The following is a 23810-nucleotide window of genomic DNA, read 5'->3' as shown; positions in this document are numbered from 1 at the left end:
TAATTTCTCAAGTAGCAATTAAACTATGGTGAATGTATTGGCACCCATAGCTGTCCACCAAGAAACATAATGTCTCATGTTTCTAGTTTTTGCTTTTAACATCTGTTTTCAAATGTTTCTTGCTGCCCCTTAGCTCTGAAAGTCATCACCTTACTGAGCACATTCTGAGTGCCCGGTACCAAACCTGTGCACGAAGCTGCTCTTACAGGCAACGTGTGTCAGAAACCTCACCTCTTTTGTAGCTAATGTCTGCTTTCATTAACATCTTACTGCCTTACTTCTTGCATCTTTTAACTGTTTTAGCATACCTATTAGGTCATCTGAAAATGTATTTTGGTTAAGAATATCTGGTATTGGAAAAACATCACAAATTCTAAAGCAGAACTTCTGAACATATTTATGTAGTACTAGGCCTGCTTTTCAGTGAGGTGATGAAATTTCTCAATATTCATTTTACCGTAGCTATGGGGGGTTTTTTTTCATGTCTTACCTTTACCATTTACTGATTGGATTTGCTAAGAAATTACTTTTGAATGCTTCTTCTTATATTGTTATAATTAATTATTTGGCAAAACAAAAAATTCCACATGAGAAAATAAGTTTATGCTCTATTGTTTAGACAAGCTTGATGTGTTCCCTGAAAGCATGTGTGCCCTTTAAAATTACAAAACATATTTCAGCTAATTGGAAGGAGGATGTAATTACAATTAAGTTAGTTTTTCTTGTATTCTCATCCAAAAATTAAACTCTTTTAATTCCCTTCTTTGTTTCACTACTAATGAGGGCTGATGCCCTTCCATAATTTTGGCAGCTGGGCTCCCTGTCTTTGTCATAGCAGTTATCTTTCATGGACTTACCTATGTAGAACTTCCACCACTGATGGTATCATTCCAAAGAAACACTGGTGAATTGATAGTCTTTTCTCTCCTTTTCTTCTTCATAATGACATATCTCTAGGATACTTCTCCTCCAGAAAATAATGCAGCTGTGTCTGATGTTAAAAAAACAGCTCTGAGTTAGAGAACATCCCTTTGCAGACAAGGACTGTGCGCTTTTACAACTGGCATGAAAATTCGTTCTAAGATGGTCTTTGTGGGTTTTTGCCCCATGGACTGATGTGATAATGGTTGTATTTGCATGTTATTTCACAAGCAAACAAACACTCGATTTATGTGGATTCTAAGCTGACCAAAAGCTATTCAACTGGAACCAGTACTGTCCTGGGCTAATAAACCCCAATTTACAGGCATACATATTCCTGCAGCCTCAAGTCAAGCTTAGTGTGAGAGGCAAGCAAGTTCGATTTTGCCTGTCACCGTTTTGTAGACATACCCTGGATCTGGTTTCTGCTTCTGCCTGGCAGGGTCAGCAGCAGTGCAGCGGCAGTGCTGCAGTGCTGCACTTGCATTGACAGGGCCATAGATGGGCATTTGTGGGATGCTGCTGGCCAGGCGCTGCACCATGTGATTTGGCAAATGCAAATATAAAGGTCTCCAGACATGACACTCCTACTTGCTTTCAGCACATGTTGGATAAACATAGGAGTGTTGGAGACAGCTAAGTTTCTTCTATATTCAACACCTCATTTACAGTGCTAAATTTTCTCCTTTTTTTTCTTTTTTTACCTTAGTTTGTCTGTGATAAATAAAAAATGAAAAAAATTCAGGGTGATTATGATGAGAAATGAAAAAAAACTATTCTTTAATAATTTTAAAGGTATTGGACATTAGTCAGCAAATATTCAGGCCAAAGATGCAGAATGAGGTGAAAGTAGTAACCTTACAGGGTTTTCTCTGTCCAGTCAGAGGTGACATGAACTGTTCCTGTCATCAACTAAACAAGTCGAATGCTGATGGGAACTAAGATTGTGTTGTTTTAACCAATTTAAATAAAGGCAACTGTTAAGTAATTTCAGAATAAGTTTTCAGCCTGCATGCTGTGGAGTGAAAAGTTGAACTGTTAGGGATTTAGAGTCTCTATTGTCAACATTAAAAAATTAATGATAAAATTTACAAAGTGAACCATAACATTTAGGTGTTCTTGTTGCTAATTTAACTAAAAAAGAAAAAGTTAATCGCCCTTTAAGTGATGAAATTTGTATTGTGTGCTAGAATTGAATCATCTTTACAACAACACCACCAGAGAAAGGCAACTGTTAAGTATAGTAACTGATTTTTCAGTTTTCTGCCCTAAAACAGCTTGCTTCCCTTTTTCTTATCTAAGCAATCTCCTTTGGCCTGAGATAGTAAGCAGAATTATTGTCAGAAAACATTTTCTGTGAAATGTAGATGGCTGGAATATCTAAATTAATCTTCAAGTGGAAAATATGATGTTATTGCCATTTCTAATTTTGTTGCTATCAACAAAAATATATTGTTGTGCCAGAATCATACATTCATAAGCCATGCATTAGGCAGACTGCTTCTAAAATTTCTGCTTAGATGACCTAAATTATATATAAACAATGACATACTTGTATACAGTAAAGTATATTAAATACACAGAAAAGGTATATGTGCACATGCTGAAGCTTTGTGGATATCTGGAGTATTGAGATAAAGTTACATTTTCCAGCTGAAAAACAATTTTTAAGCAAGTCATGGATTGTCACATGATAGACCACACAGTTAATTTTGAGCTTAATGTCTTCCAAACAATTGTATTGAGACAAAAAAAAAAAAACAACCCAGTTCTGATTTGCTTCACTGCTGAACATTGAACTTTTTTCCTTCTTTTTTTTTTCCTTAATTAAGAGTTTTGGGTGCTCCTTCTCGTGAATTTCTGCATTTCTAAATGAACTTCTTACTTCCATTTGAGCTGATAGTACTGCAATGCCTCAGAACCATATTAAGTATCTACTAAGATTTGTCTCAGGACCTACAGTTGAAAACAAAATTGTGGAGAAAAAGGGGAACTAAAGACCTGGGAAAGCTCAGTTCACAGCTTCCCTAGGTTACAGATGTTTCTCAGAAGTCTTTGCTCATCTACATACATGGATAGTTCAAACACAGAAGTTGGTCCCTTGTCTCCAAGTACCTCATTTAAAATATGGCTGTAATTAGGTCTGTCTGATTGGCCCACAGAGGCTACAGCAGAAATTCAGATACTGCTGAAGTTGTTACTGGGTAAATATTTCAGCCTTATTATTGAAACAGGGCCATCGAATAGAAAGTGTAAAAAACAGAGAAACCTTGTTAAGAGTTTCAGTACTTTTACCTTTAATTCCATTGTCTGGATTGCTCCTTTAAAATATCCTAAGTGCTTCAAATTGCCACATAATTTACCTTTTTGAAGAATTGATAGTTCTGTTAAATTCTATTATGTAAACCCATTTTCCTTCATCTTGAGGACAAAAAAATGGACTTTTGTAGCAATGTGTTAACTCTGAAGAAATGGGGTTATTCAACATATATGCTTTGAACTTTCCCTCTCTTTCAATTTTCCTGGACATAGATCAGTGGAACTTTTATTTCCTCCCCAGCCAGCACAGCATGTCTGATCATCTTTTTGTCTATTTTTCCTTCCCACAGGGACCCCAAAAAAATACAGCAGCTGCAGAACCAAATTCGTCTGGAGCAAGAAAGTGGACAGTGGTATCGCCACCAGCAGCAACCTGATCATCAGCAGCACCCTCCCTCTTCTCCTTCCTTTCCTCCTCCCCCCTCCTTCCAGGAGCTTGAGTCCAGCCAGTCTGCCACCTCTCCTGTGCCAATGAGTATTCTTAACTCTCATACTTCCCCAACCATGCAATCTTCCAGTTCCTTCAACTACGCTCGGCCTAAGCAGTTCATTGCTGCCCAGAACATCAGCCCTGCTTCAGGTTATGTGACTCCATCTTCTGGGTCATCTACATCTAGCCTTCCTTCTCCTATGTCTCCAACTGCTTCTCAGAAACAGTTTGGGAGAGTGCCAGTTCCTCCCTTCTCTCAGCAGTTTGCTCCAGAAGGGGAATATGCCTGGTCTCCATCTTCTCCATCCCCTCCACCCCCACCTCCACCTGTCTTTAGTCCAACAGCAACATATCCAGTGTGTGATTCCTTTCCACTTCCACCTCCTCCACCCCCTCCTCTTCCTTCACTTTCTTCACCTTCCCACAGCCTGTCTCCAACTCCAAGATTTCCTAATTCCGGCCAGTCTCCAGCAGCTTTTCTCAGCTCCATGCTGCCATCCCAGCCACCACCCATTTCTGTCAACGCATTAGGCCTCCCGAAAGGAGTGACGCCTCCGTAAGTATCAGCTGATGAGCTCTTTGATGTGCTGAAGATTGTAATGAAGATTATTGCACTTGCTTCATTTATACTTTTCTAGGGTCCTTCGCTGTTAGCTGTTTTCTGAGAGGGAGAGATGTATGAATAAATTGCAAATGCTTCTGTGCTAGAGATGTGAGATAGTTTTTTAACCCTCACAAAAGTGAGATTCTGAAAGAGTCCTACAGTAGGAGCACAAAAGATGAGAAGCTGAAGCTTTGAACTGGAGTTTGAGGAAATATGAAAGCAGCAGCAAAATGCTCTGCAGGCCCAGGGCAGTGTAAGGAGATCCAAGAAAACCTTTTTCATGGCCCAGTTCTTTTAAAGTCTCATATTCAGTGAAATTTGCAGTTTGTGTTCCTATTACATCTCCAGGTAAAGAAATACCAAGTGAAAAGAGAACCTTTAAGAAGTCCCTATAGCTTTGTGATACTGAAAATACAAGGTAGTAAAGTACACATCTGATAACAAAGTGGTCTAGGCTTTGGCTAGAGATTATGTTCTGAGGAAGTTTGAAAAAGTGTTTAGGGAGGGATTTAGAATAGCAGTGCATAAAAACAAACAGAATCCCTATCCCGAACAACTCTGTACACTAATTTTCCCCTTTTGTCTTCTCTAAAGGCCAAAATAGTATTTTGGAGCATGTCAGCTCCCATCATAGATCAGTTTGTCTTTCCACTGGCACTAGATGCTCATTCCATCCTTAGAGAACAAAGAGACATGCTAAAGAACAAAAATGAGAATAGCTGTATCCAAGGCTTATTTATAACTTTGTCCAGAAGTTTGTCTAAACATATCTACAGTATCTAGGTGACTTGCTCAGCTACATACTGTTGCAGTGGGAACTTCTGTTATTTCAGTCCAAGATATGAAAAGAAAGAGAAGGAAGAAAGAGGACAGATATCAAAGTAATAAGTCATGTATATGCTTTAGAAAGCATTTCTTTATCTTGATTTGTGTCACAGCTCATTATGGAGTCTGGCCACAAAACTTTTTTAGGAGAAAAATTTAAAAATGGTGCAGTTTGCCCTTGCAGTCATAATAGTTGTGATTTTCTGTCTTACTGTGTCCTTTGCACTGGCTGAGTTTCACTATTGATACTGAGCACTGAAAATTGAATGATTAATTTACTGACAGCTTGTAAGCACAGCCCACTGAAGCTTGCCATTACCCTTGATTTTCTAAGAAAAGGCTCTAGTCCAGCTATACAGTTCTGACAAGAAGTGGATTCTTTTTTGAGTTCACCTCTGTGTGCTGTGAGGATAATAGCAGCAACTTGAGCCTCCATTGTGTCCCCCTTTCTCTGTTATGTGCTTATGGATACATGTTCTGAGTTGAAGCATTAGCTGTGTTCTTCCTCATTCCCTTTGATCTTTGGACAGAGAAACAACTCTGCAAAGATTTTTGCCCCTTCCCCATGCCCCTCACTTCCCCAAGCGCAGCAGCCAGTCTGGAGATGCACATGATGGTGTGTCTATCCATATTCCTCCCTCCCCCACCCTGACAAGGCAGCAACCTCGGGATCTGAGCTGGGGATGAGGTAGTTGGCTGTTTTTCTGCATTCCCTCAGGAAATAAAGTCCAGATGGGAGCTGGATTGTGTTAACTATACTGAATGTACGTATGTATAATTTATGTATATATATATGTGTGTGTGTGTATATATATACACAGTGAGCATTTGTCATCTGAATTGTAACATTAAAATATGGTAAAATATGTACTGTGTGATGCAGAAAAGCCATAATCTATTGTTATGTATCTTTGATGCCAATTTTTCCCTGGCTTCTCCTTTTTCATGTTACTGTGTAGGTTAATGTCTGGTGCATCTTGCTGAGTAAATCACTCCGTTTCCCATAATTCTCATACCATTCCTGAGCCTCCATTTTCCCTTCAGCTTTAGGTCTCTTCTGCTTTGTGCTATAGGCTCAGTTATTTTTTTGGACCCTTTCACTTTTTGCTGCTTTTCCATTGTCTTTTGCTCTGTCCTCAAAAGTCCTCTTCAACACGTTTATCTTTCCAAGACATAGTTTCTGAGCTTCACACAGTATTCCGTGATTTCGGCCTGTAGTCTCACCGTTTCGCCATGATCTCCAAGATCTATGAAAATGATACTGTTTCCTGACAGTGTGCTTTACAGACTGGGTGCAAGGAATAAATTGCAGCATTCAAAATTTTGCTCAGCAGCTGAAATCCTAGTCAAGCCATTTCTCTTCAAAGACTTTGTCTTGCTAAATCTTGGCACAACTGCAGATCGGCTTCTCAAAAGCAAAACTTGGTAGGCATAATTTTTTTTCAGTTTTGTGTTGCGATAGGAGCAGAGTAAAGGTAAAGTAATAAACATTGCAGGTTGAGGCAGTAATTTTTGGAAATGGTCAAAGGCAGGTCAAAAATCATGGGAGTCTGCTATAGTCTTCCTATCCAGAACGGTGATGCTGATGAGTTATTCTTTAAGGAACTAAGGGACATCTGTAAGTTAACCACTCTTGTCCTTACAGGGGACTTCAGCTTAGCAAATGTTAACTGGGAATACCATACAGCTAATACAAGCAGGTCCAGAAGGTTCCCAAACACCTGGATGATCACTACATGGTGTAGACACTAAGGGAACCAACTGAGTAAGATTCCCTCTGTGATCTGCTCCTCATTAACAGAGATGATCTCATGACTGAAGTGGAAATTGGTGGGTGTCTTGGCCACAGCCACCACGAAGCAATTAGATTTAAAACTTCAGTCTGCTTAGGAAACTAATGAGTAAGGTCCCCTGGGAAAATGTTTTTGATGCTGCTAAGATCCATCAATGCTGGTGACTTCTTAAGCACCGTGTCCTAAGGGCACAGGAGCCAGCAATGCCAAAATGTTGGAAAAGCAGGTGAGGCAGAAAGCCAACTTGGCTTGGCAGGGATTTTCTTCTAGAGGTAAGGCAAAAAAAAATGTCAATGTTCGACCAGCAGAAGCAAAGTTAGATGACATGGGGGGTCTTCAGAGATGCTGCTTGCCTCCATGGGGAGAAAATTGACACCAAAGCTCAATTAGAGTTTAAGCCAGACAGTACGGTGTAGCACAATAAAAAAGACTTTTAAAAATATGCTAGTAGCAAAAGGCAGTCCAGAAACAGCAGTGACATGTTAAATTATGAGTGTGTTCACCATATGAACAGGATTATAGGCAAGGCAGAGGTGGTTAATGCTCTCTTTAGTCTTCAGCACCAGTCAGGGACTATGTGGGTCCCAGTGCCCTGAGCTGAAGGACGAGAATTCTGAGAATTATAAACTCGGAGTCAACTCTGAACTTGTGAGGGAATCACTGCTCCAGCTGGATCCCTGTAAGTCTACAGGCCCTGATGGGATTCATCCAAGAATGCTGAAAGAGCTGGCTGATGTCATTGCAAGACTACTCTCAATGACTTTTTGAACTGTTTTGGGAATCTGAAGAGGTCCCACTTGACTGGATGCTGGCTAATGTTGTCCCAGTGTTCAAGAACAGCAGGAAGGAAACTGCCCTACCAGTCTCATTTCAGTGCCTGGTAGAATTATGGAGAAGATTACTTTTGGAGTTATTCTAAAACACCTGAAGGATAATGCAGTCATTGGCCAGAATGGCTTCATCAGGGGAAAGTCCTGTTTAATTAGCTTAATTTCCATTTATGACAAGGTAACCCACCTAACTGAGAAAAGGAAGCCTGTTCATGTAATCTCTTTGGACTTTGGCTGAGCTTTCAATACTGTCTTTAATGGTGTCCTTCTGGACAAGATGTCCAGCATTCAGCTGGATCAGCACATCATATGATGGGCACACAAAGCACTCACAGGTCAGGCACAAAGAATTCCAGTAAACAGGGTTACGTCAGGCTGGCACACAGTCACTAGTGGGATTCTGCATGGCTCCACTGTAGCACCAGTGCTCTTCAAGGTCCTCATAAACAACTTGGACCCAGAACTCAAAGGAATACTAAGAAAGTTTGCTGGTGATACTAAACTGAGGGGAACTGTCACTACCTCAAGGGCAAAGAGGCCTTGACAAATAAGAGGGGTTGAGCAATCACCAATTATATGAAGTTTAATGAAGATAAGTGCTAGATTTTGCACCTGGAACAGGGCAACCCTGGATATACAAGAGGACTGGGGATGACAGGCTTGAGAGCAGCCATTTGGTAAGGGACCTGGGGGTCCTGACTGATGGAAAGTTTTGAATCACTGTACCCTGCCAGCCAGGAGGGCCAACCATGCCCTGGGGTGCATCAGGCGCAGCATCACCAACCAGGCGAGGGAGGGAATTGTCCCACTCTGCTCTGCATTCAGGTAGCCTTGCCTCAAGTCTTGTGTGCAGTTTTGGACATGACAATACAAAAAAGAAAATAAGCCATTACAGAGAGTCAATAGGAGCCCCATGAAGGGCTTTGAGGGGATGCCGTATGAGGAGCAGCTGAGGTCACTTGGCCTGTTCAGCCCAGAGAGGTGACTGAGGGGAGAGCTCATTGCAGTCTGCAGTTTCCTTATGAGGGGAAGAGGAGGGCCAGGCACTGATCTCTCTGGTGACCAGTGGGAATGGACCAAAGGGAATGGCCTGATGCTGTGTTCAGGGCAGGTTTAGGTTGGATACTAGGACATGGTTCTACACCCAGAGGATGGTTGGGCACTGGAATAGGCTCCCCAGGGAAGTGGTCACAAGCCTGACAGAGCTCAAGGAGTGTTTGGACAGTGCTCTCAAGCACACAGTGTAAGACTTGGAGTGTCCTGTGTAGGGCCAGGAGTTGGCTTCAGTTTTTCTCGTGGGTCCCTTCCAACTCAAGATATTCTATGATTCTGTAAAAACATTTCTAGCCCTCTCTTCAATTCCTGTATTCTGTGGATCCATGAACAGTAAATACCATGCTAATGTTTCAACATTTTCCTTGGTTTTGAACCCTGAGATTCTGTGGAAGTGACCACATTAGCTAAACCAGTTTGAACCAATGAATATTCTTTCCGGTTAAATTTGGATAGATTTGGGAACATTGCACTGGGAATTGTTAATTTGTTTGGAATGGAGTTTGTTGTGGTTCAGTTGTTTTGGATTTTTTTTTAACTGCATGTGGTCTTACAGTCTTGTGTGTATTATGGGAATACTTATTTGTGAATTTACTACATTTTACTTGGATATCTGAAACAACAGAAGGCAGCTTTGTGTCATTAATACCTACTAATTCATATTTAAATATTTTAAGCATTTATTTGCAACAATATGGTGAGTGATTCCCTTGAATGAATTATATCTCAATTTTCCAGTAAGCTCTAGATACTTGGTAGTGACCAGCATTTTCAAGCTGTGGCTGTGGTGGTGTTAGCTGAACAAGCTTTAAAAATAACTTTTTTTATTATTGCAGTCGATTTGGTAGACTTTGTGTCTTTCTAGAGTATTGTGTTGTGAAGCAGAAGAGAAGTGCTGGTGGAACTGCCTAGCTAATTATTTAAGGGAATTATGAGCACTTGTTAGTAATTTCTGAGGTAAAACTTGGCTGGAGTAAGTTTGTTGAATACCATTCTTAAAAATCTTAGTTCTTTCCTTCTTTACCTAAAGAAAACTCTAGGGTGGGTGGGTGGGTCTGTTGTATTTAGATTAGCTTTTGGTTGCAAAAGACTTTCAGAGAACAGAGTTAATGTGACAGAAACATAGTTGAGGGGGGTTAATTCACAGTTAAGTTTCTAGAAACTAGAAACTGATCTTCATTGTTCCTAGAAAAAAACTCAACATGTGAAGGAACAGAAATAAGCATACCTAAATGTTCTAGCTAAGCACATATATTTTTTGTTTACATGGGCATTTGTGAAAGCACAGATAATCCCATGAGAAGGTTTTGGTGACTATTTAGTGAATATTTGATCTTAAAAAGTATAAAACCTGCCACCAAAGGGTGTGGAATTATCCAACCTGGAGAAATAGAATCTCTTTCTAAGTATGGAAAATATGTATTGTTAGCTATACATATATCCTTTTGAAGGCAACTTTAAAAATTAATGATTTTCCTTAAAGCAGACTTTTTCTTAAAGTAGATATCTTCAGTAATACTACCTTAGCTAAAAACAGGAAAAAATCTGACTGTACAGAATTGGTGAAATAACATGAATATTGATTTACTACTTTCTGAAAAAGGATGGAAAATGGAAAAGAAAGCATTATTTGAATGCAAGATTGTCCAAATTACCTTGTGCAAGGTAATTAAATAAGCTGCTTTTGTCATTCTACACAATATTTAAGTGCTGTCTCAGTGACCTTTAGAACATTAAATCCAAACCATAAAGGAGATTATGTGGTAATAATGAGAAAAGCAATATCAGAAAGAGATTGCACTTTTCTCCCCTTTTAATCAGAGCTGCTGGTCTGTTCTTGCAGCTATATACTATGACTTGTACATTGCATTCTGTTCAATGGAATTGAAATAAATATTTTAGTAATTATCATGTTCCTTTAGTCAAGTGGCAATGACGGTAACCACTCTGAGGAAAAAATACACTTCTCTGTCTTTTTATCTTAAAGCCTCCCAGCACAAATACCAGCTTTCATTTCAGAGTAAGCTGCATTGCTGTCCTATGTAGATGGGACTTATACTTTTCCTGTTTCTGTAAGTTATGCCTGTCACAACTGTAAAAAATGGATGCTATCTACAGTATGATTGATGTGAAAATTGTGATATGTAGGAGGAAGTACCTTGATTAAGAGCTCCAACATCAAACTGAGAAGACAAGTCAGGGTGTTTCTTTGCTTCTGAAAGACTTCATCTCTCTTTGCTGCATATTCAGTCATACCTGGAGGTATTCCCAGGTAATACATCAGGAAAATATATCTAAAGACAATTATTGCTGTAACTGGAAAAAAAATCCAGAAAATATCAGGGTTTGCATTCATTCTCAACCTCCAATTTTCTTAAGCTATTGCTCCTGTCCATTAAATCATTTTTGTTTAAATTTTCTTGAAAATTTTCTTTTTCCATAGCTTGGATACTACTTGTGGCAACACATGAGGGATTTAGCTGTGGTATTAGATCAATTCTTGTTGGTTGTGCTAAGAAACAGTTTGTACTGGGGGCTTTGTTTTTGCACTGTTTTCACACCTTTTGATTAGGCATGTGCACGTGATTATCATAAAATACATATCTATATCAGCTTTTCTGAAACATGATGAATGCATGTTAATTCCATTTGACCTTAGAAGTCCAGGTTGTGCCCCAGCTCTAATCAATTAAAGCTGTGCAAAAATAGAGATCAAGGAGATATGGAGACACATAGACATAAGCCAAAATAACAGTATCCTGACAATCATTGCATCTGGAAGTATTAATTTTCAAGGTATTTTTATCCAGTTCTTTTTCAAAATGGTATTTGGAGATACTTAAGAATATTGAAGTTGGCAGTGAACTTAGAGAATTAGTAAACATATTTCATTGTTGAGAAGATAGAGAGGCTGTTCACAGCATGGCTTTGATGCTTGTTTTGGTCTGCAGGTTTTCCTTTTCAGAGGGCTGAATTTTAAAACTTAATTTTAAACAATCTGAATGCCACAAAAACATTTGTGAATGTGAAAGCCAGGTACTATGCTTGATAGTTGCAGAGACCTTAACCAGTAGTACCACATCAACTGGAAATGGGTTAATATTTTGGATATAATACCTTTTCCCAGTCCAGTGTAGCTTTTTCTTCAAATGCTTCTCGCAGTTACCTGTTCTTCCAAAGATATCAGGACTATGAGGATTGTGCCAGCCTTTTCTACATTCAGGAGCAGCTGGTGCTTTAGTTATTTCTTCTTGAACATCAGTTCTAGCATACTGCTGGTAACAATCAGAAATTCAGATAAGATTACAGATTACAGATTACAAAATAGTCATTTGATTTTTAATTTGATATCAAAACATATGCACATCCTTGGAAAGGCGAATAGCACTTATGTAGCTATGGTAACCAGTGCAGCATGTGGCAGAGAGATAGCTTGCTCAGTAGGGGAAGGAACTGAACAAGGGAATGAAAAAGTAGTTATTCTTCTATTCATGGGTAAAAATGTCCTTTAAAATATAAGCTTTAGAGAAAAAAAAAAAAATTGGTGATAGTCATGCACTTTGTAGGTGAGTTGTACTCTTCGTTATCTAATCATTAAGAGGGATCAAACATATTCAGAAATATATATTATTCATGTCAGTCTTAACCCTATTCAATGCTGAGACGTGTTTTATTTTCTTCAACTACGGTTTCAGAACATTGGGTGGTAGAAATAATTGAACTGTTGAACTGTTGAATGAATTGTTACATTTGTTCCATTTGCTGGAAGTCATCTGTAGTCAGGTCTGTTCCTCAGGCATTCCCTTAATTCAGATGCATGTAACATCACATTGCTGGACACAGCTGAAGCTCCTGGTCTCCACAGCATGTATGACAAGATCAGACTAAACCCATTTTAGTATGCAGCTGCAGCTTCAAAGTTTGTGACCTGATACAGTTCTTGTGGTAACTTTGCTTTTACAGTAAGTGAAAAATGTGTGAAGTGAGCAGGAATTAGCTGTAGTTTTGGAAGGCTTTAGTTTTAAAGGAAAAAAAAAATCAAGTTACTGTTCATTACCTCAGTACCAGAGAATTAATTTGGATTTCTGTGAAACCAAGCCATATTGGCTGCAAACAGGAATTTGTTCTTGGAAGGATAACAACAGCCAGCCTGTTGCCCTTGTTTACACTGTAAAAGGTACATAGGAAAAGAAGGAATTGCATCCAGCATGCACTCCATGTAATTAAAACATGAAAAGTACTGCTGGTTTGGCCTTCTTTCTAAACAAATGTCAGGGCAAATATTCAAAACTAAGGAGAGCCAAGCCAAGGCTGCAAAAAACTTTGCTGTCAAAAATCCCTGTGTGAATTGAGATGACAATTTTGGCAGTTTCATTACACCCTTTCTGACCAGAAGAATTCAGACAATTGTGCTTTTATCTGTATCTGGATTCAGGCCCCCACTGACTTAGGTGATGTGTATTTCAGAGGTGCTTAAAATCCATATGAGTTGCAGCCTGCTTCTCAAGGCTCTAAGTTTCTCTGCACGTTTGTGGTGGTGGTTGTGTGCTTGAGACTGATGCTGTCAATAACCTGAAATATGCTTTTTCCTGCTACCTTAATGTAGTAAATCTGAAATCTGCATTGGGCAAAGAATGAACATATGAATACATAAATGAATTGACAGATTGTATTTTTTTTCAATATTATCCCTGAGAGAAGACACAAAGAAAGCTCATGCGTCACTGAGGACACAAATCTTTGGAGCCAAATGCATCCAGATAAGGGCATGTAAGGATGGTGGAAAATATTTGCAAAAGCAGCTGAAGAAAGTTTGCTGCCAGGCTGTCTTACCATGTAAACCATTACTCAGGCTGAAAGGATCTGTGCTTTGGAAGATAGATTTACTAAAGTCGTCCTATTTGTTATCCTTGCTTTGTAGATGTTTTAAAATTCATCCCAAGAATGTATGTCTGAAGAGTTAACTTGCTGTGGGGGTGTGTATGTATGTATGTACGCATATATATATATACACACGTATATATTTGAAGTGTATATATTTAGGGAAAGAGATTCTGAAGAGGGGGTGGAAACAGAGCATCTGCAGGAAGAGCTATGTTTCCTTATGCACTGCTTTGGGATTTTTTTGTCCCTATTTAAAACAGTACTGAAAGAGGAGGAGAGAAGCTCTCTAAAGGTATTTGAAGAAATTTTGACTGGTGCTCGCTTTTATAGTTAAATTTTTGAACCAGCTACTTCCTTGCTTAAATACAAGATAATCTAGTTTTCAGGTAAGTTCCCTAGACCAGGTCTTGGTTGACACTTCCACACCGACTGTGCACAGCTCAGGATCATGTTACACAAAACCAGAGATTTGGAAGGTTATTAAGGAGTCTGCCTTTCCTGTTAAAAGTTACCTAGGGATCCCCAGGCCATTGCTGTCATATTTGCATACCTTGTTCTTAAATAAAATTCCTATGTAGGTTTGCTACATAACTTGCTCCAGGGTTTAAATGTCACTGCTGTAGGGTGGAGAAAGGAGAGTTTTACATTGTTCGTGTCTAAGCTAAGCCTGTTCTTCTTCAAGTTACTGTGACTTACCATCCTCAATGGACATGAAGAATGATTAAATTCCAGCTATTTTCTGATGTCAGAAGCTATTTTCTGATGTCAGCTGTTGTCTGATTTCTGACATTTCATTTGATTTGCCTATCTTCATTCTCCTAATTTCCTAACTAAATGAACAAGAATTTTTGCCTCTGTGTGTGAGACATAGTTTGTTGCAAAAGCTGTACTTTTAAAATACTTTTAGTTTTCTTGTTCTAAAACTTTCCAGTTTGCTGTATTTTTCTTGAAGTGCAGTGGTAAAACTGGATTCAATGTCTAATAGGAAGGAATAAAGGAAAACAGCTCAGTTTCATGTCTTATGCTGACATGCCCTGGCATTATATTTCCTTTCTTCTTGAAATAATAGTGTTATTTTCCAGGTTTATGTATGAGAGTATGAGAATCTCATAGATTCTCAACAGATGCTTAATGTATTAACCCTAATTTTCCATTAGCATTGCTTTGAGCATTTTCCTGAGTTTTCATCATTAGAATACCTCTAGACAAATCATGAAGATTATTGTGACAGTTGTTACCTGCAAATGAATTGAGAAATGTGTTTCTCTATTTTATTTTTCCAATTAAGGCCAAAATCTTAAGTGCTCAACTTAGTATACAGAGTTCTTTGAAATGCCTTATTGGACTATATTATTTCAGTTTGATAGAAAAATAAATCACTGTTTCTTTCTGAACAGCTTTTTCAGACTGAATAGCTTTACACAGCCAGATCATAGAAATGTCAGCCAGACTCTGTTTCCCTGATTTACTAGGGAACTTACTGCAGCTCCTGAAGGCTAACTCAGAAGCCATAAACTGAAGTGTATTAAAGCTACTTCTTGTTGCCTGTCTGCATGCTCTTCAGCCTGACAGAGAGATAAACATGAGGTTTGACATGATTCAGTTTTCATTTTATTACTATCCTACATTGTTCAGAAATGGATTGTGATATTGTTTTTCTGTGTTTAGTATGGATGTTGAATTTACTGACTTGTAATTCTCTGGGTATTCATTCCTCTGTGAAAAATGTGTGTATTTGCTTAGGGGTTTTTGTTTTCAGAGATAATCAATAATGCTTCAGAAAATCCATTACTTGAAGTCCACTCCCAAGCATGTAGCTCATCTTTTTTTTTGTACACTGTTGTGACTTACTTAGGCAAGTATATTTCACCTTTACAACCAAAAGAGTCCCAAGCACAAGCAGGCCTTAATCTGGTAAAACTCTGAATATCAGTCCAAGTATGGAACTTAGGAGAATGAGAAATGAAAGCTTTTAATGTTTCACTTGGAATTTTCAAGGGATGATGCAAGTCTCCATTAAAAGCTGGCACAGGGTAAAGCCAAAGGTGATGCTGAACTTGAAATTTGCCGCCTTGAAGTTGGCTGATTTTTGGGTTGGGTTTGGTTTTGCGTTATTTTTGTTTTGTTTTGTTGTTATTTGTTTGGAGGTTTTAATTTTTTGGGGGAGGAGTAGTCTAAAAAGTGACAAAATTTGGTTTCATGGCAATGCTGGCCTGGATAATTAAGGGTAGAGAGGTGAAGGGAAAGACTGTTAAGGGGAGAAACAGATGGCATCTGTCCACTGGCCTTCCAGCAGATGGTCAAGCCTTCCTGAGGGACATTCTCTTCTGATGCCCTCTTCCCACCTTCTCCTGTCCATCTTCCTTCCATGTCTTCCTTTACATTTACTGCACCAAATTTCTGGAGTTATTGATGCATCTCTTTCTTGAAGAGACTTTATCCCTTTCTCTTAACATTCTCTAACTGTCTCCCTGTAGATGGGATAGTTTTCCTGTCTCTTCTGCGAAACAGAGTGGGGGAGACTTGTTTTCTTATTTGTGACTGAGAAGACCCCCAGCTGAAAGCTGAGGCAATTGTTCTACTTGGTGATCACCAGCTAAGAAATCAGTATTTCTAGGGCAAGGGATGTAGTTCTCTGTCTCTTTGTAAAACTGGGCAAATGTCTGCTCTTATGCTGTGATTTAATGTGAAAATACAGTTCTTTTTACAAGAACTTCACTGTTTTCACATTTTGCATTTACTTAGAGCAACGGAATATAAAATGCTTTAGTTAGGAAGGTTTCCAGCTATCGTCTTCTTCATCTATTCAGTTAATTCCTTTTGGGCTTTTGATAGCATATATGTATTTTTTTATTTTTTCTAATGCTAGAAATTACAATTGAAAGCATTTGCTGAAGAATGAAATTTCTCTAACCATAGAAACATAGAATTGAATAATATCCAAGAAAATTTGTTATCTCTATATGATTCTAGTTTAGAATTTTGGCACTGGTAATTAAATTATTAAGTTATGCATTGGAAATCAATTTACCAGTTATATGCTAGTCTGATTTTTTTTCTCTCTCTGTCATCTGAGTTTCTCTATTTATCTGATTCAATCCCATTTTCCATGTCATTCTCATGTATTTTTCTGAGCCCTATTTACTCAACAAAGATATAAAACCCCTGTAAACTAATATTGAACCAGCTATCAGTGTTTTAAATGATGATGTGTGACTTCACTGAAGAAACAGGGTGTGCTACAAGTTTCAAATATGATAGCAATGCTGATTTCTTCACAACTGTGTTAAGAACAGCTGATGTCCAGTAGAAATCAGCCATGTTGGGTATTTCCAGCAATAAAGCCATCATAACATTACTGAAAAGTGTTAAATATTAGTGCAGTCTGGAAGAACAAAATTTCCTGTACTGTTTAAGAAAATGGGAGTGAAAATTGCTGAAAGTTTAATCCTAACCTATAGACTGGTAAGAGGAAAAAATTAGCCCTGTGAATGTGAACTGCTAAATGGTTGCTGTTCCATGAGGAAATCTTGCTGCTGAGAACTGCTTCACAAGGAAAATTTTTCTTTTTGCCAGTGTAACACAGACTCTGTGAATGGCTCTTTTTTGAGCAACAACATTTATATGTTATATTTACATGTTGCCTTATGGGTATGTGTTCACAGAGATATGAAGAATAAACATGAAGTTATGCAGTGTGTATTACAAAGTTGCTACAAGGAATTAGTTAATAGATAACGTAAGAAATTAATAATTAACTGCCTTGTCTTACATCTTCCTGATCTTTATTCATCTGGTATTTCATAGAACCTAGTTTATCTTCCATCCCCACTTATCTAGTCATGCTTTCTCTTTCATGTTTCCTCGTTTTGCTTTATTGCCACTGCTCATCAGTTTCATCTGTGAGTATATGGTGTTTACAGCCATTGCCAAGCAATCCTGAGGGCTATTTTAACTAAAGCACAAATAAAGGATAGTTTCATTTTTGTCCTTAAACTAACCATTTAATCAGTAGAGTTGGTAGGTACACTATAGAAAGATGTCAGGCCTCTAATTTCAGAGACACAGTGTTGTTTTCTTCATTAATAGCAGTGTTTACAAATAAATTTCTAAATACGAATGACTTCAGGAAAGCTCATGATTTTTTTGGTACTGTTTTGCAGGGGATTTCCCAAGAAAACAGGCAGAACTGCTAGAATAGCATCAGATGAAGAGATTCAAGGGTCAAAAGATGCTGTAATTCAGGATCTGGAGAGAAAACTTCGCTTCAAAGAAGACCTTTTGAACAATGGGCAACCGGTAAGAAAACATAAAATGCCCTGGGGAATGGGAGTGGCTGGGAGTGGGCATTATTGGTAGTTTCTGAGGCATGCTGCACATAAAATAATTGTTGTAGATTGCTTTTTATGTATTTATAATTTTTACCTGAATTTTCAAAATTGCATTTCTAAAAGGAATGATAGTGTACATTTTGTTCTATCATTCCTTCTCCTGTTTGACAACATATTTGTACTTAACAAAGCAATGGAGGTCGCAAAAATGGTGAATTTGCATAAGAAGCCTGCACAGTCTGTATCTCCAGGACTTTTTGAGCCTCAAGGGCCATTTGCTTTCAATCATTCATTACTGAGTGGATGAACGTGCATAGCTCTTTTTCAGTCCAGGCTTATTCTACCTCGTGCTCAGCCACTGGACGATGGGGGATGCAATAGGCGGTAACTGGACATCAGAAAAGGACAAGGCAGTTCATCATAAAAACAACCCATTAGGATTCAGGCATCATTGGATTTTGCCATTGGAGGGCTTCTTTTGACCAATATAATTTTGGCCAGTAGAACAGAAATAGCCTGTAGTACTAACTTACAGACTCAAGAGTTAATGATCTGCTCGAGGAGTCAAGAAATGAGGTAAAATGAGAAAATGAAGCAATGGAAATGCACAGCCACAAAGATCTCTTTTCATTTTTATGCACTTAAGATACACATGAAAGATAAAATACCAAATTCTTCATGCTCAGATTTGAAGAGAAGCAACTTTTCTAAGATTTTTTTACAGTTATTAGGACACTATCTTTAAAGAAGGAATTTCTTTTAAGAGGAAAGTAATTTTAAAAATGTAAACTGTTACCCCTCTTTTGTCAATAAAATGTTTTTAAGAAACATCTGAATACCTTGGGATGCTTTTGTGTCACTTAGAAAGGAAGTGGAATTTTATGTTTCTCAGAACAGTGTGCAGAGGTTTATTAAGTTTGGTACTAGGTCTGAGCTATGAACTGTAGTGGTGTAGTTCAAGAAAGCCCATTGAGTCAGACTGTCTATCTACAGATGTTTGATTTTGGTTCTTAATAAGGTCAGTGGAGTGAAGTAGGGAGAATATTCAGAGTGACTGCTGCTTCTGTTACCCTTCTCCATTGACTGCACAGTGTTTGGCAGTTTTCTGTAGCAGTTAAGCAAAATCTCTGTCATAGTGTATTAGTTCCTGTATTTTCCAAGGAGGTGGGCTGAGAATTACTGTCAACGACTATTTTGGAAATGAGGGAGATGAATGTCCTGGGCAAATGAATGGAATGTCCTGAGAATGCCCACATGGCCCAAGGTGAAAAAAAGAGACACCAACTGCGATCAGATGATGTGGGAGCTTGAACTAAATAAACTCTCTTTCGGTGCTTGCCTTGAGGCTTTGGCCTTGCAGATTCCTGTCTTGGGTAAGTTCTGTATGTGTAATCGTGGCCGTGGGCACTTGAAGTGACTGCAGAAGAAATAGAAGTGAAGAAAAGTTCATGATTTTCTTAGACACTTGTAACCAAGACAACACTGCTACCTAGTTGTCATGATTTTCAGCCTGCTGGTTTAGCTACAACATGACATTAAAAAAAATAAATTAAATTAGATTTTTTGAAAAGTGCAAGCATGAGGTAATGTTTACATTTTCCAGTCTTCATTCATTTTTTTTTTTCTCTTTAAATGAGGTGTTTCATCATGAAATGAGTCTGTCTTCCACAAACTTGCATTTTTTTGCAATGTTGATTTGTAAGAAAGTGTCTGAAATGCGTTCATAAATGCAGGAAGAAAATTAATAATGAAATAATTGGTTTATACATTAAGGTTTTCTTTTAATTTGCTTTCTCTTCTTAGTGTAAATTGTATTTTATAAGCTGTCTCCTCAATTTCTGAAAGAGTAAGAAGAAATAGAAATTTAAAAATCTTGAAGAATACATTTTTCTGTATTTTGGACAAAACATTCAAGTAGAATAGAATCTCCTTATCACTTTTGGCAGTGTTTTCTGCCTTGTGTAAAATGAGCACAATGACTTGGAGTAAGATTTGGGATGATTTGATATGCCCTCTTCTGATGGCCATGCTGATTTAAGCATCTCCTATTGCTCATTCCTACCCAAGTCCCTGGCACGAGGATGGAAACAAATGGCAGAGTCAAGTGCAAGGGTTGCTTAAACCAAAACAGATACTTGTAATACTAAAAAAATGCATTACAAACTGTGGTAGAAAATTTCTTTTAGAAACATATTGCTGCTCTCTTTTATCAATCTTACTTTAAGCATTGCTGACTGTGTACTGCTTTGTAGCTGGAGAAACAATATCTTTTCTTTCTTTTGCCTCCCCTCTCACCTCCTTTTTATTTTTTGTTCAGAGATTGACATATGAGGAGAAAATGGCTCGTCGATTGCTGGGAGCAGACAGCGCCGCAACTGTCTTCAATATACAGGAACCAGAAGAAGATCCTGCTATACAGGTGCCACATAACTCTACGACTTCATAGGAAAAAATGTCTTTCAGTTTTTCTTTTTTACAGACTCTGATTGTCATTAAAATAAAATCCTACATAAGGCCATAAATATACACAAGATAAGATGGGTATTGATTACAGAAATCATGTGTTACCTATTAGTGCATTAAACTGGAGGATCACATGTCTATTGCTCAGTTTTTCCATAAGGTTGAGACTTCTTGAATGTTTGCTTTCTGCTTTAAACTCTTCCATTTATCCTATTCTGTCCTGACCTTTAAGTCTCTCAAGGCAAAAAATACATCTACTATCTTGAAACTATCATCTTTTTATTTGTGTGATAGGCACTTTTTGGGTGCAGACCAAAACCACAGCAGAAAGTCTGCTTGAAAGGCCAGGTACACGCTCTTCATTGTTCGGATGCCAGAGCTGCTATTCAGAAATGTGCAGCATTCATTTGCCTATGGTGCTGCACAAAGTACGTTCTCTTGAAAAGAACTCTGAGGAACTGTCATGGATATCTTTTGGTCTTCTTTCTGCCTCTTGATCTTCTTTTCTACCCTTGCAGGAAGCTCGCTCTGTTGGCGCTTCTGTAGTGAGTCCTGTGGATATTCAAAAGGTTAACATTTTCACCTTTTTCTGTCTTTTTTTTTGTCTATCTTTTTTTCTTTCTCGTTTTCATTCTGCTGTTCTTGGTTAATAACAAGAGGTCATCTAGCATTAATAACTGTGGAAATTTGGCTGCTCAAGTTGTTCTAGAAGCCTGTGTGAGTGCAGACAGTTTAACAGCAATCATTGTGTGCTCCACTATTTTTGTGCTGTAACAATAACATACACTGATATGATACTAACTGTGTCATGTACTTCACGGTTTACTTTTATGGTACACTTCAGGAAACAAAGACATATTAAAACTACCTGCAGTTTATAAGGTATTCCTCTGCTTTTCTATTTTTTGTGATTATTGAGGATTATGATTAGTTCTGTAACTGATGGTAGAAAGATGTCATGTTATTCTCAGACCAGAGGCAGTGACAAAGGATGGGGATGTGAAAGGATGCTTTGCATGAGATGCATGTTCTCAACAAGGGTCAGAGACAATGGTCAAAGGTAATTTGAAAGAGTGTCTGAATTTCTGCTGAAGCAAATAACAGTGTATATCAGTAAATCATAACAAATTCAAACCAGTCATAGTGTTTTACACTTGATGACCCTTTCTGCTCTTCCTGCTAATATCTTCAATACTGTTATGATAAATTTTGTCCTGCACAAGGACCGTAGCAACAGGAGTAAAGGGAAACAACTATCATGGACTGCCACTGTTGCCATTTTCTCTTATTTTTTTCCTCATTTTTACAGGCAACTGTAAACAAAATAATTTTTTCCTTCTGGGTTCAGCCTCTGGTACAGTTCTATGCAAATAGCAGATGTGAACCATATGGTCTTCTAGCCATCTGGAAACAAAACCCACCCTAAATCTGTCTGTACCCTCAAGGAAATATTAGCGTGTTCCTTTTGTTTTTATGAACTGCCTCAGAATACTTTTATTCTTATAGGATTTTTTAAAAAAATGGAAAAGCAACCAATGACTTTCTTTCCCCATATAAATTAGACCTTAAGACAACATGAAATACAGTTTTTGCCTCATACCAGATGTCTTGATTGTTTCATAGGGAAGTTATTGGAGACATGGATTATAGTGTTTTTCTTCAACAAGATACATTTTCCTTTTATATGTAAAAACTTAATGGATTGTTAAAGATCAGTAAAATAAAAGATTCCAAACATTCAGAACATATCTTCATAAGCAATGTGTTGAAGCTGGACTCTAATATCTGCCTCTTGTTTGACAGGAATATAAAGTCTCCAGCTTTGAGCAAAGGTTGATCAGTGAAATTGAATACAGGCTGGAGAGATCTCCTGTGGAAGAATCAGATGATGAAGTGCAACATGGAGATGAACCTATTGATAACAGTATGTCACCATATTTTGAGATAAAGCTGAAGCACTACAAAATCTTTGAGGGAATGCCAGTCACATTCACATGCAAAGTGGCAGGAAATCCAAAGCCAAAGGTAAGGAAAGATGGTAAATATTTCTAGAATGTCTTGGAAGAGTTCTGTGTTGGTACCTTACCTTCAGGCTCTGGACTCTGTGGACTGTATCTTACAGGAACAGGAGTTATTCACACTTGACAAGAAATACTCCTAACTGGCATAAACTGCAAATCTCATGTGGCATAACTGGAGTTACGTAGTCAAAAATTTAGTAAAAAAAATGCTACCATGAGGCTTCTGCTCTCAGTTCTCCTGAGACTTCTCAACTATTTTACCTGGAAGTAATGCTTCTGTCATTTTCAGAGTTACCTTCAGGCTACATTTATAGCACAGAACACAGTGCAATGCTAGAAAGCCCCACGTGAGCTGGCACAGGAGTCCCAAAAGCCACCTCATGTTGCTAGCATGGGTAATTAGTTCAGGCATGGCAACATGCTAATGCAAAAATCTGTGGGTTCTAATTCAGAAGCCAGCATGGTATCTCTCATTCCTCAGCATCTACACACACTAGCAAGACTAGGTTTTACTGGAATGTAGGAGAAGGCGTAATAAAATACCATAAGCTTCCATATATCCCAGCAGCAAGATGAGACATGATTGTGAGGTTTTAGTGATGAACTTCTGAGGGAGGCTTGGGCTTGGGAAGTATTTCCTTCTAGCAAACGTAAAAGTACCAGTTGCGTGATGTCAGTAGTTTGGAAGAATGCCCTCCTTGGGGAGGTTGCATACAACCATTTCAAAAATTACTTGGCAATCAACTGACTGATTGTGCCTCAGGCAAATGGCAGCAGCTTCTTCAAGTCCCTGGCAAAGCCAGTGTCTTCCCCGTGAGGTCCTCACAGCTCTCACAGTGACCTCTCGTGGACAGGGGCTCTCTCAGACAAGATCAAAAGATGCCCTATCTGTTCCATAAGAGCTTCATGGAAGCACTCACATCCAAATCTCTCACCTAGTGTAAGCTTTACGGGTACTTACGATTTCAAATAGAGATAAATGGAAGTAGCTTTACATGCCCAATGATATGTGTATGATACTGTACCAGCTGTTAATTTTTAAAAAAAGGACTTTATGAGGTAGCAGAGGAAGAGAAACAGAGAACTAAGGCTTCATCTACATCAGCAAAGAGTGCAGACCAGAAGAAGAAAATCCCTAGAATGAGACATCTATCCCTGCACACGTCAGAAGGTTTTACTCCACACTAGCTCTAATCTCGTCCCACAGACTGAAGCAGATGCACATTTGATGAGTTCTTGGAGCACATTTTTTGGCTTAGTTTCATCTGAAAGGAATCCAGTTCTGTGCTCCAAGAGCACAACATTATGTGAACCACTGCAAAGTGGGGTTGATCAG

The 23810-nt window shown here is 38.4% G+C and overlaps 1 protein-coding gene across 10 annotated transcripts in view; it reads left to right on the top strand.

Annotated features, from left to right (window-relative positions):
- PALLD (palladin, cytoskeletal associated protein) overlaps nt 1-23810 on the top strand; it is a 186345-nt gene that overhangs the window by 143759 nt on the left and 18776 nt on the right. For 8 of the 10 annotated variants that reach the window (XM_086890292.1, XM_086890294.1, XM_086890293.1 and 5 more), the window contains 4 exons: nt 3531-4226; nt 17823-17958; nt 20308-20409; nt 22257-22478. In XM_086890292.1, coding sequence (XP_086746418.1) covers nt 3531-4226; nt 17823-17958; nt 20308-20409; nt 22257-22478 — 1156 coding nt within the window. Of the gene's footprint in view, nt 1-3530; nt 4227-17822; nt 17959-20307; nt 20410-20971; nt 21023-22256; nt 22479-23810 lie in introns of all 10 variants that reach the window. The other 2 variants (XM_023924927.2, XM_086890300.1) reach the window with 1 other exon arrangement.

This window comes from Cyanistes caeruleus, chromosome 5 (assembly GCF_971803275.1).
Source record: "Cyanistes caeruleus chromosome 5, bCyaCae1.hap1.1, whole genome shotgun sequence".
Taxonomy (NCBI): domain Eukaryota; kingdom Metazoa; phylum Chordata; class Aves; order Passeriformes; family Paridae; genus Cyanistes; species Cyanistes caeruleus.
The sequence above is the reverse complement of the archived record's forward strand: the minus strand, read 5'-3'. Positions and strand labels throughout refer to the sequence as shown.